We start from the raw sequence: 13,825 nt of genomic DNA, 5'->3' as shown, positions 1-13,825 counted from the left end.
CACAACTTAAATTCAACTAAGACCCAATTTCTCTCTCTCTCTCTTAGTTTAAAGCTCTGTCTCCCCTCCACAGGCAGTTGTTTTTTTTTTTTTTAAAAGAACTGTCATTTAAGAGAAAAGTTGGGTCTTAGTTGTGTTTAAGTTGTGACTTTATCATTTTCCTTTTGAAATTCATAATTGTTAATGATTTTTTTTTTTTTATATATAAATATATATCGAAAAAATCAAAACAAGAAGAAAGACAAACACTTGTTTTGGTAGTTGAAAAACACAAGAAGTTCTGATCTAAAGAGATATAAAACTAAAAAGTTAGAGATAAATCCTTAAAATAATTTAAAGAGTTCCAAATAGGTCATCCATGAGGGGAAGTGTTTACAAAACAATTTTGAGTGTTTGGTCATATATAACATGGACAATATCCACTCGGGGTGGAACTAGAATTTTAAGAGAAGGGAGACGAAACTAAAAAGATAACATTTTAGAGGGTCTATTTTATAAAAATAGTTTAAATTTAGAAGAAAAAAAATTTAATCTTTTCTAACATTTTTTTAAAATATTTTTGAATCTCGTGACCCCTCAAAGCTAAGAGTGATTTCACCCTGTATCCATGCGTTATAATCAGTGATGGATCTAAAAATTTATATTAGGAGGGGCGGAACTAAATAATAATTTTTTAAAATTTTTTGAAGGGGCCAGAGAAAGAAGAGTAGGGGTTAGTGTCAAGAAAACTAAAAAAAATTACCCTTAGAAATAAAAAAAAAAAAAAAATCAAAAATAAAAAATTTTTGGAGGGGCAGGCGCCCTTACCTGCCCCCCTTTATTAAGAACTTTAATCTTCATATTGCTGTTTTTCAACGCAAATGTTTAAATATTTAGAAAAATGATTCATTTCATCTTCGGCCGTTCTTCAATTTTTTTTAATTTTTAAAATCACCATTAAATTTGTAAGCCTACGTGTAAGACTCACATAGACCCTATATCTCTAATGACAATATCAAAAATTTAAAAGATTAAAGAAAGATCGTGAAATAATGTATAGCACATCTCAAATATTGAAGTAGACTTCTTTTAGCTAAATCAACTCGGTGTTGGTTTCATGGTTAGGCCAATTAGGCCACTGTATAAGGCTCCTAATTTATAATAGCCCCCCAAAAAAGTCTTTCATTTTAAATTTTTTTAAAAAAATAAAAAAAATAATAAAATGCCTTTTTTATTTTGAAAATCAAATTAAAATAGCTAAAAAAAATAATTTGAATACGCCGAAAAAACTTAAGTAGCTGAGCCTCAGGTGGTCCTCTGCAGGCTGCCTCCCCCGGCCACTAAATCATAATCAAACTGCCGAGGTCAATATCGTCATCTCACACTAACCGTCCGACATCTTACGCGCCAATGTGCCCCAATAAAAAAACCGCTTTTACCCCACCCGAAAATTTCATACTAATAAAATAAATAAATATTATTATTTATATAATTTCTATATAAATAAAATAATATATAGACAAGATGAATCAATCTCTCATCTCTGGACTGGACTTGGATTAGAGTATCTCCATATCCAATTATATATATATATATATAAAACGTTGAAATAAATTTTGATTTAATAATAACAAAAAAAAAAAAGAAAAAAAAAAGACTTTGATTTAATAAAGAAATAAATAAATGCTGGCTATATGACTCCACCACCATCTTCGGCTCCTGTCTGCAAATCAAGAAACCCTAACTACCACTCTCACTCTCACTCGCACTCGCATTCTCACTCTCTTGCTCTTCAACCTATGCTCTGACCCTCACCTTCGGCTCAAAATGCGGACCGCTGGATCCCCGATGGCTGCAATGTGATCCAATCACAGCCGTCCATTTCTATCTCTCAGGCAACATCTAGCGTGTACCTGACTTTTTTGCTAAAGCTAAACTAGCTTCTTGGACCAGCTGGATTTCGAGGATCGTTGTTGGTATAAAATCTTAGCTTTTGATTCCGCTTTTTGTTGCTTTGCGTGCTCAATAATATTCTTTGCTTGGATCGTTCATTGAGGTTGAAGTCATTGATTCCTCTTCTTTTTTTTCTTTTTGTAATTTGGGATAAGAGAGAGCTGGATCGGATTGGAGAGTGTCTTTTGGTGGAATGTGATTGGATTTGTGCAAGTGGGTGTTGGTGCAAATATTGGAGAAATTTTTTCGGTGATTGATTGAGGGTCAGAAATTGCATCACTTCTATGCTTCTTCTCTGTTCTTCATTGTTTGCTCTTGTTTATTGGTTGAAGGTGTTTTTTTTTTTTGGTGATTGAAGCTGCTTTCTCTTACTTATTGTTTACTCTTAGCCACCCTTTTCTGTAGTTGTATAAATGTTACAAGTGCTTTCTGTGTGTTTGTTTAACTCTTGAGCAATCTGATTTTCTCTGAAGTGGGTTGTTGTTGTTTATTATTATTTTTTATATCTGGGTTTGACTTTTTGATAGATATTGTTATTATTTATTTTTTTTTCAAGAATTTTTAAGGTGGGAACGTTTGGATTTTCTATTGCTTCATGTGGGTTGCTGATGAGATTGAGAAAAAAAAAAATCGATACTTTTGATTGATGTTGTTCATAATAAAAATGTGGAAAAATCACATCAGAGTATATCGCAGGAGTAGTGAAAAGCTCAAATTATTTGTTCTTATCATTACTAAATCTATTAATTGATTTTTTTTTCTTCTATTGCTATCAATTTCTATGATCATCTGAATATTAAAATGACTGTAGTCTCATGAACAGATCTTCTGGGCTACCAAAGTCACACTAAATCACTGAAAATGTGGGCATCGGTTCTCGGGTGCACTGTTCTAGTGCTCTTCACTGTCTTGACAACTGGAAAGGCGGAAGTTTATATAGTCAGAGTTGAAGGAGAGCCTATCATAAGTTACAAAGGTGGGGTTGATGGTTTTGAAGCCACAGCTGTGGAATCCGATGAGAAGATTGACACCACCAGGTATCTTCAATTTTTTTTTTTTTGTTAGGTATGAAATATGTATGGAATTTTAGTGCCATTCAATGCTTGCCAGCCTGATACGCCTTCATCATTTTAATAACGTATGAAATGTTGAAGCCAGTGTTATTAGTGAGCAGCTTTTCTTAGTGGGGTCTTATCTTGTCAGATATCTTTGTCCGACAGTGGACATTTGTTGAATAATTTTCACATTGTTGGGCCTTAATGAATTCTTGAATTGACTTTTCAAAGCTAATTTTATTGTCAAAATTATGCGTAAGCAAGCTCTTTGAGTACGCCTAGGTGAATTGAAATGTAAACTAATTTTCAAGGCCGGGAATTTGATGATAGCTGGTTAACTTGGACTTTCACCCTTGCCAGCTTGAGCTAATTGTTTTTGTTTGGTCTATGATCCAATTGACCTGATTAAATTTTTTTTATGTGTATTTAGATATTGGTCGATATATTCTTAATGTTCAATTTTTTTTTGGTTTGTATAAATACCACCTTAAAAATTTGTTTATAACATTAGGTTGGTTGATTGGGACGTTTTAATCATACAATCCTGCCTGGACCTGACCTGATCCATTACGGTCATTTTTGGTAGTATCAGTCTGGTTGCCTCTTTAGTTCTTGACTCTTTGTAGCTCACCTTCTGCAAATTGGGAGCCAAATTTTATTGCAAGATCATGAAAATGACTTGATGAGACAAAATCAATGGGATCAAGTGAAAGAGATGAATTATTTCTGCTATTGATAATTAACACCTTCTATTAATAGTAAAATAGAGATAAAGGATTAATGAACAAGGTATTAATTTCACATTATTTTATTATGTTTGTATATATTTTTGTAATAATTGCTCTGGTAATGCTTCTTTGAACCATCACGTTTTTTGTGAACAAAGACCTCTTCCGGGATGGTAAAGGAAATTTTACAGTTTGTTGCTTATCTTATATAATATTTATTAGTTATGAATATTACTTATTCTGAATATGGAAGCTATGCATTTGTTTTGCATATCTTGTATACCTACTTTCTAACAATTATAGCTATTATAATGTTGAGAAAAGATTGTCTTCTAACATCATGTTTTATGGCGTGTATGATGCAATTTTGTCCAAAGATAAGTAAATGGTTTTTATAATGCATTTGGATGATCCTAATTTTACGAAAGGGAAGTGGCAATGCTGTTACATATATTGTGACATATATAGAATTTTTTTTTAATGATTATTTTTTCTCATCCTCTGGGTCTTCTTTCAGTGAAACGGTCATATCCTATGCTGGTCACCTTGAAAATAAACATGATATGCTTCTCGGGAGGTTGTTTGAGCATGGGACCTATCAGAAGCTCTATAGCTATCGACATCTTATAAATGGGTTTGCAGTTCACATTTCCCCTGAACAGGTGAAAACCTGGGAAAGTCTTATTTTAGAACTCATCTCTTTCTTATTCTTACAATTTTTGTCATAGTCATTCCTCCTCTTGCATTCTCATTCTCTTACTCTATCACCTTTGATTAGTAGGCAGAAGTCCTAAGACGTTCCCCTGATGTGAAATCTGTGGAGAGAGATTGGAAGGTGAGGAGACTTACAACACATACCCCACAGTTTTTGGGGCTTCCAACTGGAGTATGGCCAACAGGAGGTGGCTTTGATAGGGCTGGAGAGGATATTGTAATAGGTTTTGTTGACTCAGGGATCTTTCCGCACCATCCAAGCTTTGCGACCTATAATACTGATCCATATGGACCTCTTCCAAAGTACAGAGGTAAATGTGAGCTTGATTCTGACACTAAGATGAACTTCTGTAATGGGAAGATTATTGGAGCCCAACATTTTGCCAAAGCTGCAATAGCTGCTGGGTCATTTAACCCTGCTATCGATTTTGCTTCTCCCTTGGATGGTGATGGACATGGAAGGTTAGGCCCCCATATGCCTTCTATAATTTTGATGTGCAATCCCAATCTTCCACATATTCATTTTTATATCAGTAATTGCATTACATGAAGGGAAAAGTAGTAGTTGCAAAAAAAAAGAAAAAAAGGTGAAAATAACTTCTATGTTTGGCAGTTATTTATGGGTGTAATATGCAGATTGCTGGCTGTTAGAGAATCCAAATGATAAATATAAAAGATTGATAGGTTAAAGGTGTCACTCAATTGTATAAACTGAGAATTGTACCTCTGGGTTTATAATTAAATAAATGAAAGTTAATTTTAAATTAGTGACCACCAACATATATGTGGTGTTGTGAGATCGTTTCAACATGATTTTAATGCAATTGTGACAATCACGGGCCTTCATACCTTATTCTGTGTGTGCCACTAAAATATTCTATATTACATATGTATAAATAGATCATGTGGTAACAAATCTTTACAATGACTCAACTTGCATTAAGTAATCTAAAACTTGGATTGTTTTGGTTCTTAGAAGGTGAATGAGGCTGCAGTACACTTCATACTCTAGATTGTGGTACGAATGGGACATGTTCCACCTTTGGTTTTCTGAAAATATTGAAATCAATGGCAATTGCCCACTTATAGATGTAGAAAGGTTCTACTGAAAGCAGATTAGGGAAGAAAAGGCAACTTCAACATATAAATAAGAATTTTTGCCGAGAGAAAAAGAAAAAAACAATGGTATCCCCCGCTTACTCCACAACATTCCTCTAGCCACTCGAAAAACTGGAGAAGAAGCTCAGTCACGCACAAACACTTTATTTTTCTTCTAAATATTATCGATTATAAACATCATTGCTGTAGCTCTTGCATATCATTCCTCAAATTGTTTTGCATAGGGAAGATTCCAAATTTCCTATTTTTCAGTAGCCTTCATTCTTTTTAGTTAAATATTGGTAATCCTTGAATTGGATGTATAGATTGTTCATATATCACTGTAGCATGATGGCCTGTTCCTATGGCCAATTTAAATAGTCATCCCAACTATTTGGAGTTAACAACATTGCCACTCCTCTTCATTTTTTAAATATTGGTAAACCTTGAATGGGGTGTATAAATTATTCTTAAATCACTGTAGCACGATGGCCTGTTCTTATGGCCACTTTTAATAATCATCCCAACTATTTGGAGTTGACAACATTGCTGTCCTGTTTAGGGAGATCTATAATTTTTTTTTTCCTTTGTTCTGTTTTTTTAATTAAAAAGTTCCCTGATTATTGGACAAGACTTGTATCAAATCTGATACATTTTTCCCTCTTTCTCTGTTATCGGCTACCAGTCACACAGCAGCTATTGCTGCTGGAAATAATGGAATTCCTGTAAGAATGCATGGCCATGAATTTGGGAAGGCAAGTGGAATGGCTCCTCGTGCCAGGTGAGGAACAATAGCCTTCACTGGCTATAGCAAAATCAAATTAGTAAATCAATATATTTTCCTTTATAACAGACACTTACAAATCATGTGTCCAGGATTGCTGTATACAAGGCACTCTACAGGATTTTTGGAGGTTTTGTTGCGGATGTGGTAGCTGCAATAGATCAGGTTTGCTGGAATTCAATGCTTGACAAAATATACTGCTAGTCTTGTTGGTGTGCGGGTTCCGGGTGGAATATAGTTTAGCTGAATTGCCTGATAATGTTTATATTTCTGATCTCTTCTCGTGACATTTGAGCAAAATATTGTTACTGGAGTTCTGTTCTCTTGTAATTTGGAAGTCTTACATAGATAGGCATCCTTATGCATGTTTTGTAGTTGACTGTTTAGAAACAAATGATGGGTCACTGTCTCATTGACACTTGTCTCAATTTAGTCATTTCATAGTGGAAGGAGGAGAAAAATCAAAGATTTTTCAGCTAATTGCTTATGAAGAGCTGCATTCTTTGATATTAATTTTAAATGAATAGATTATTCTTTGCCAATTGGGTGATTAAAAATGGTAAAGTTTTACTGGTAGAGTGATTTTAATTTAAGAGAAATTTTGTGTACAGGCTGTTTATGATGGCGTGGATATACTCAGCCTCTCGGTGGGACCAAACAGTCCTTCAGCAAACACCAAGATCACATATTTAAATCCTTTTGATGCTACACTTCTTTCAGCTGTGAAAGCAGGTGTATTTGTTGCACAGGCAGCTGGAAATGGAGGTCCTTTTCCTAAAACTTTGGTCTCTTACAGCCCATGGATAGCATCTGTAGCAGCTGCAATTGATGATCGCAGATACAAAAACCACCTGACTCTCGGAAATGGAAAGATCTTAGCTGGACTTGGATTGTCTCGTAAGTTTTATTCACCTTTCCTATTTGTTTATTTTTATATGTCATTCTTTGGAAAGAAACACTAGTGAACTTGTTTGACATAGTTCTTCAATCACATGATATCAAAGGTTGATATGTGAAATTCATGTGGAGGTATTGCATCATGTTAATTTGTTCACATTGGGGTTGAGAAAGGCTGTAACTTTTGTAACACAAACTAGTAGTAAAACAATCCTCTGTAGTTGGTTTCTTCTTCAATAAATTAAGCTCTAACATGTGGTTCTTCCAATAATAAAATAATAATAATAATAATAATGGTTTTGTTTGATTCCTTCAATATTTAATGCCTTTACTTTTTTAATAAAAAAAATTCATTGCTTATAATTCTTGTATATTTTTCAGACTATAAGGCAAGTCCTCAATAGCTTGTATAATTCACGCAGAGGAATTTTTGTGGGGTGGTTTGGATGATGAGTCTAAATTCCATCTTGTTAATTGGAAGATGATTAGTACTTCTATTTAGGTTGGAGGGTTGGCGATCAAGAGTTTTATTAACTTCAATGATGCTCTACTGGGAAAATGGATATGGAGGTTTGCTATGCAGATAAAGGTTTTTGATGTCTGGTAGTGGATAAGAAGTATGGGACTTTGGCGGGTGGTTGGTGCACTAATGGTGTCACTAGACCTTTATGGGGTGAGTCTTTGGAAAACTTATTAGGAGGGGGTGGGATAGCTTCTCTAGTTTTGTTAGTGTTGAGGTGGGTTATAGCTCTCGTACTAGTTTTTGGCTTGACGTTTGGTGTGGGAATTGTTCTTTGAAACTTTTCCGGACTTATTTTGCCATGCATGGAATAAGGTTGCTCTGGTAGCTGACGTTATGATTGTAAATTGTTACATCACTACTTATCTCAAAATATTACTCTAATAGAAATTGGTGAATTTAATCATTTGATTAGATTCTAACTCTCCCACTCATGTGTGGGTTCAAACTCTCCTTCAACTCGTGAGGCCAACACGTTGAATATTTAACTGAAATGGGAGTTAAATTATAGAGTCAGGGTTCGAATTCATAACCTTTGGCTCTGATACCATGTTAAATTACCACTTATCTCAAAAGCTTAAACTGATAGGAATTGGTGAATTCATTCATTTAATTAATATTTTAACATTAACAATGACATGGTATACATTGTGACATTAATTTTATCAGATTGGCGTATGATTGGGAGGTGGACTCTGTCACCTCTTTTTTCAATGTTTTGTATTCCCTTAGGTTGAGTCAATGAGGTGACAATAAGTTATGTTGGACTCCTTCGAAAATACGATCTTTTGAGGTCATATCATTTTACAAAGTTCTCCTTCCCAATGTTGACTCCTCCTTTCCTTGGAAGAGCATTTGGAGGACTAAGGTTCCTTTGATGTTGGCTTTTTTTCTTTTACTTTGACGACATACCTAGGAAAAATTATCACTCTAGATAATCTCCGCAAACGTCACATCATAGTGATAGATTGGTGTTGTATGTGTAAAAAGAATGGTGAAATCCTGAATTATCTCCTTCATTGTGATGTCGCGAGAGATTTGTAGAATATGGTCTTTTAGATGTTTGTAGTAGAGTGCGTTATGCCTAGACGAATGGTGGATCTTCTGGCGTGTTGGAAAAGAGGGGTAAGTTGGAATGATATTAATATTGTTTGGAATGTAATCCCTTCCTTTTTAGTGTGGTACATTTGGAGAAAGGAACGCTTGAAGCTTTGATGATTGCAAGAAGATGAGGTTGGCTCTACAGTTTTGTTTTCTTAAATCCCCTTTTAGTGGATCTCCACTAACACCCTCTCAATGTCACTAGCTTTGTAGATTTATATGCTCTTTTCTTGTTCTTGATTTGCTAGGTGTTTTCTTTTGTATACTTTATGTATAGTTGGGTTGCGCCCCTTGCTATTTTATCTTTTACTTATTAAAACAACAGTCTATATATATATATACACAAAAATGAGACAGACATGCATATATTTTATGAATTCATGCCTAAGTTTACTTACATAGACTGAGGGCAATGTGCAAAATATGGGCTGCTCTAGTCATTTTGTGGAAAATTTGTCTAGCAGAAATCTACTAGAATGATTCTAATTTCTGTGAAGTGTCTTCAAAGAGCCACTGTTGTGTCATGGCACTCGTGATGCTGTGTGATTGGACTTTATCAAGCTAACTTTTCATGTCATATTCTTAAATCTTCCAAAACCCCATCTTCAAATTCTCTTGATTATTGTTCATCTGTAACCTATCCATGTTTATACATAGTATGGAATTTTGCAGGCAATTAGTAATTTGCAAACACACAACTTTTTTTTCATGATTCCTAGACCTTGTTAAAATGATATTAGAGTTTGGATGGAGATGTGGCTTCTTACTTAAGAACATGCTTGAAATCATGTTCATTCCTTTACCCTGAGGGTTACAGTTGGCTTCTGTGATAAAGTTTCACTTTTATTAAAAAAAAAAAAAAAAATGGTAAAATTGGAAATAAAGTAGTCTACAATTAATGACAATAATAAAAACCATAAAGGTAGAGAAAAATATATTTACCACTAAAATATGTGCTCTCTCTGCCTTTTTGACGTGAGACTGAGTTGTGTAATTTCATGTGGATCCTGTAACAAGTTTTTTTTTTTTTTTTTTTTTTATCTCTAAAGTTCACTTTGGTGCAGTTGTTTCATTTTTATAATTTTATTTAGTTTACTGTACCTCATAATCTTACATGCTCAAACACATTGTATCTATAATTGCTTCGCTGCCAGTTAGTTGCCTGCTATTTTCTTTTTCTTTCTAAAGCTGAAGTACAAGCTCTTATGCAGCTGCTACGCATCCAAATCAAACATACACCTTGGTTGCTGCAAATGATGTGCTGATGGATTCTTCAGTAATGAGGTTCAACCCCTCAGACTGCCAGAGACCAGAGCTTCTAAACAAGAACTTGGTTCAGGGGAACATTCTTCTTTGTGGCTACTCCTTTAATTTTGTTGTGGGTACTGCATCAATCAAGAAAGTCTCAGAAACAGTCAGGAGCCTTGGTGCCATTGGCTTTGTTTTAGCTGTTGAAAATGTTTCTCCAGGGACAAAATTTGATCCTGTTCCTGTTGGCATTCCTGGGATTCTTATCACAGATGTCAGCAAGTCAATGGTAATTATCTTTGCTCCTTTCCTTCAGTGCCATGGCTTTCCCCAAAGTTTATAGCTGTCAATGATGAGTTTGATCCATGACTTGAGAATTCTTCTTAACTTTTCCTAAATCTCAATCTAGCATCGGTATGTTGCTAAGTGATTGACAAAACTTATGTGGGATAGATCTATATCTTCAAGATTATAATGTGCGTTTTTCTTTTCTTTTTTTTTCATATAATTCCTCCTGAATTGTGATTGGGAAAGGGACGAGTGTGAGCTTGTTACATGTGGCAAAAGAAGATCAAACTGAGAAAAGAAAATTAGGGAAAAAAAAGTAAAAAGTATTATTTTGTATAAAATTTACATAATTCTTCAGATGAAACCAAAGTGAGAGAGCATAGATGAACAAGGCAAAAAGGGCAGTAACACTTGTTACTCATGTGGGACTACTTTAGGTCTTGGTGGTTTTCATAACCCCCCCTCTCTTTTTCTTTATTGTTGTTCTCACTTGTGCACAATCCTTATGAACATGTGCTATCACTGCTATATGTAGGATCTTATACAGTATTACAACATCTCTACACCAAGAGATTGGACTGGACGAGTGAAAAGCTTCAAAGCTATAGGTAGCATTGGGGATGGTTTGATGCCTATACTCCATAAATCAGCACCACAGGTGGCGTTATTTTCTGCTCGAGGGCCCAACATAAGAGATTTCAGCTTCCAAGATGCAGATCTGCTCAAACCAGACATTCTAGCACCTGGTTCTCTGATTTGGGCTGCTTGGTCTCCAAATGGAACAGATGAAGCTAATTACGTTGGTAAAGAGTTAATGGATCCATTCAACTCTCTCTAGTTTTTGATGTTTCAAACTTTATACCAATGCTTCAATTATTGGGAATTGGTCAAACGTACTCCCTCAAATTCACATAGTACATTGAATTTTATGTGACTCAAAAAGAAAAGTATTAGCAATAGATATTCCAGATCGGTGTTAACTGCAGTAAATTTGGAAGCATGATTTTGGAATTTCTGCTATGTTTTTTATCCATTTTCTGCAGAGAAGATAAGGGAGAAGATATGAGCAATTACTAACATTGATAGCTTCTTTTTTTGCCGCCTTGACCATAAAATGAAAAAGAAGAAGAAAAAAAACAGCTGCTGGAAATGAAACAAACTCTCAATTTAAGCGACAATTTGCTTCATGCAGGAGAGGGATTTGCCATGATATCTGGAACTAGCATGGCTGCGCCTCATATAGCAGGGATAGCTGCTCTTATAAAGCAGAAGCACCCTCATTGGAGCCCTGCTGCCATCAAGTCAGCCTTGATGACAACTTCAACAACGATAGACAGAGCTGGAAGGCCTCTTCAAGCACAACAGTATTCTGAAGCAGAAGCCATGAAATTCGTAGCCGCTACACCTTTTGATTATGGGAGTGGCCATGTTAATCCGAGAGCTGCTCTGGATCCAGGACTTATTTTTGACGCAGGTTTATCTCAACCATTCTCTTCAAAATTTTCTTTAACATTTTTGTTGGTAATTTGGCACAACAATGCGTGGACTTACGCAAAACAGGGAGGGGAGTCAAAGGAGAAAGATTATTATCGGCTTTTCTGGGACATCCTGCAGGATTGGTTAAGCTACAAAACACTAACCAGATTAGGAGGCACAAGGAAACAAACTAGGAAACTGAAAATGTAGTGGACATGAACATGATAAAGTGGAAAAGAAACCTAGGGACAGAATTTATGTGAGACAAATAGTTAGAATAGGGAAAATATAAAGGGAGAAGTTAATTTTATCATATTTTTCCTGAATGCTAATAAAAATTTGGTAGGTTGGCATCATAAGTGGCACACCAAGTGAAATCTGAAATCAATTACTGATATTTGTTAGTTGTTTTTTTGTAGGTTATGAGGATTACTTGGGGTTCCTGTGCACAACTCCTGGTATTGATGCTCATGAGATAAAGAACTACACAAACTCGCCCTGCAACTACACCATGGGCCAGCCATCAAACCTCAACTCACCATCAATCACAGTCGCCCATCTTGTGGGAACTCGGACTGTTACCCGCACTGTCACGAATGTAGCCGAGGAAGAAACCTATGTATTAAGCACCAGAATGGCACCGGCCATTGCCATTGAAGCCAGCCCTCAGGCAATGACTCTGAGACCCGGTGCATCACGGAAATTTTCCGTGTCTCTCACAGTCAGATCAGTGACTGGAACATACAGTTTTGGAGAGATTTTAATGAAGGGCAGCCGAGGGCACAAGGTGAGGATCCCAGTGATAGCTATGGGATACCAACGATAGTTTGGTTGGTCGATTATAGATTGGATTGGTCAATCTTAAAATTATGGGTTATGGTTGTAATATTCTTTGTAATATGTGGGAATAAGAGGCTAGATGTATTTTGTCTGAAATATATATATATGTGGATCGCTGTAAAGATAACTGGCATAAGGGGGGAACTCTTAGTTTCTCCCACTTTAAGTTTTGCTAATTTGTTAATTAGTGATTTGGTAGGATGGTTCATGAGAAAGATTTCTGCTTTCTGTCTTCTACTTTTCCTTTTTTAATGTAATTTTTTTGTTTTCATCGTTTCTTTTTCCCCCATTCCAAGCTTGAAATGATGAGTAAAACATATTTTAAATATCAACAAAGATTAGATAGATGCAATAAGTAAATGCAGAATTGGTGCTGGATTGGATTCCTTTGGCAAGGTAGCTCATAAAATCATTTTGAAAATGTTGCAAAGGTGAAGCTCTCTATAGTCATTGGAGCCAGTCTTCTTCTTCAACTCAATTTGGAGAAAAATTCTATCAATAATTTAATATTTGGTAGAATTTAAAATGCATGCAGATGCCGTTAATTTGATGTGATTGACTTTTTTTTTTTTAACATATCCGCACAACGGGAGGGAAGAAGGAGAGAAGGATTTGAACTAGTGACCTTTATTTCATGAGCTATAATCCTCAGTCGATTTATTTGTACTTTTAAGACTTAATGTGATTGATTTGTGCATGTAGCAAGCAACAATTCTATTTATTTATTTTTTATTTTTTCTTCTTTCTAATTGATCTGAGAGGAGGGATTGTAAGGGAGGGTCTCTCTCACTCTCAATCCAAATAAAAGAGAGAATGAGGGACCTAATAAGAATGCTTTAAAACATAAGATGAGAAGTGACTCACTTAGTTTAAGCGGTCCCCTTATTAAGGAAGTGGCTTAGCTCCCATTGAAAACCCTCTCATTTAGTCCGATCTTTAAATAGATAAATGCAACATGTTAAAAAAAATATAAAGGTTAGTGTTAGAAGAGTTATTAGGGTTTGGGAATCATTAGGGTTTGTGGGTATTTTGGTCATTGTAATATTTCTTTAACCTTATATAGTAAGATGTGTAGTAGGCTACGTAACAAGTAGAGAGTAGTGTGCCTCTACCTTTTTGTGTCTAAACAGTTCATCCAAACTAC

At 35.3% G+C, this 13,825-nt stretch overlaps 1 protein-coding gene across 3 annotated transcripts; it reads left to right on the top strand.

Annotated features, from left to right (window-relative positions):
* Positions 1-1,719: 1,719 nt before the first annotated feature.
* LOC132189335 (subtilisin-like protease SBT2.6) lies at positions 1,720-12,916 on the top strand. Of its 3 annotated transcripts, none has more exons than XM_059604035.1 (11): positions 1,720-1,955; positions 2,756-2,969; positions 4,233-4,377; positions 4,497-4,891; positions 6,213-6,308; positions 6,404-6,476; positions 6,923-7,208; positions 10,041-10,366; positions 10,901-11,168; positions 11,558-11,839; positions 12,261-12,916. In XM_059604035.1, exons 2-11 carry the CDS (start codon positions 2,794-2,796, stop codon positions 12,665-12,667), a joined length of 2,454 nt encoding a protein of 817 aa, XP_059460018.1. In that variant the 5' UTR covers positions 1,720-1,955; positions 2,756-2,793; the 3' UTR covers positions 12,668-12,916. The 3 variants fall into 3 exon arrangements, with proteins under 3 accessions (XP_059460018.1, XP_059460020.1, XP_059460021.1); XM_059604037.1 differs by having other exon boundaries at positions 2,744-2,969; XM_059604038.1 differs by lacking the exon at positions 1,720-1,955 and adding an exon at positions 2,128-2,195.
* The last annotated feature ends 909 nt before the right edge of the window (positions 12,917-13,825 follow it).

Source organism: Corylus avellana, chromosome ca8, assembly GCF_901000735.1.
Source record: "Corylus avellana chromosome ca8, CavTom2PMs-1.0".
Lineage (NCBI taxonomy): Eukaryota > Viridiplantae > Streptophyta > Magnoliopsida > Fagales > Betulaceae > Corylus > Corylus avellana.
Note: the sequence above shows the minus strand (reverse complement) of the source record. Positions and strands in the feature narration are given on the sequence as shown.

Excerpts from the sequence above, each read along its gene's own strand:
- LOC132189335 (XM_059604035.1), top strand. The coding sequence starts at position 2,794 with ATGTGGGCATCGGTTCTCGGGTGCACTGTTCTAGTGCTCTTCACTGTC. Across the intron at positions 6,309-6,403 it reads GGAATGGCTCCTCGTGCCAG|GATTGCTGTATACAAGGCAC; the intron begins GTGAGGAACAAT and ends TCATGTGTCCAG. Across the intron at positions 6,477-6,922 it reads TGGTAGCTGCAATAGATCAG|GCTGTTTATGATGGCGTGGA; the intron begins GTTTGCTGGAAT and ends TTTTGTGTACAG.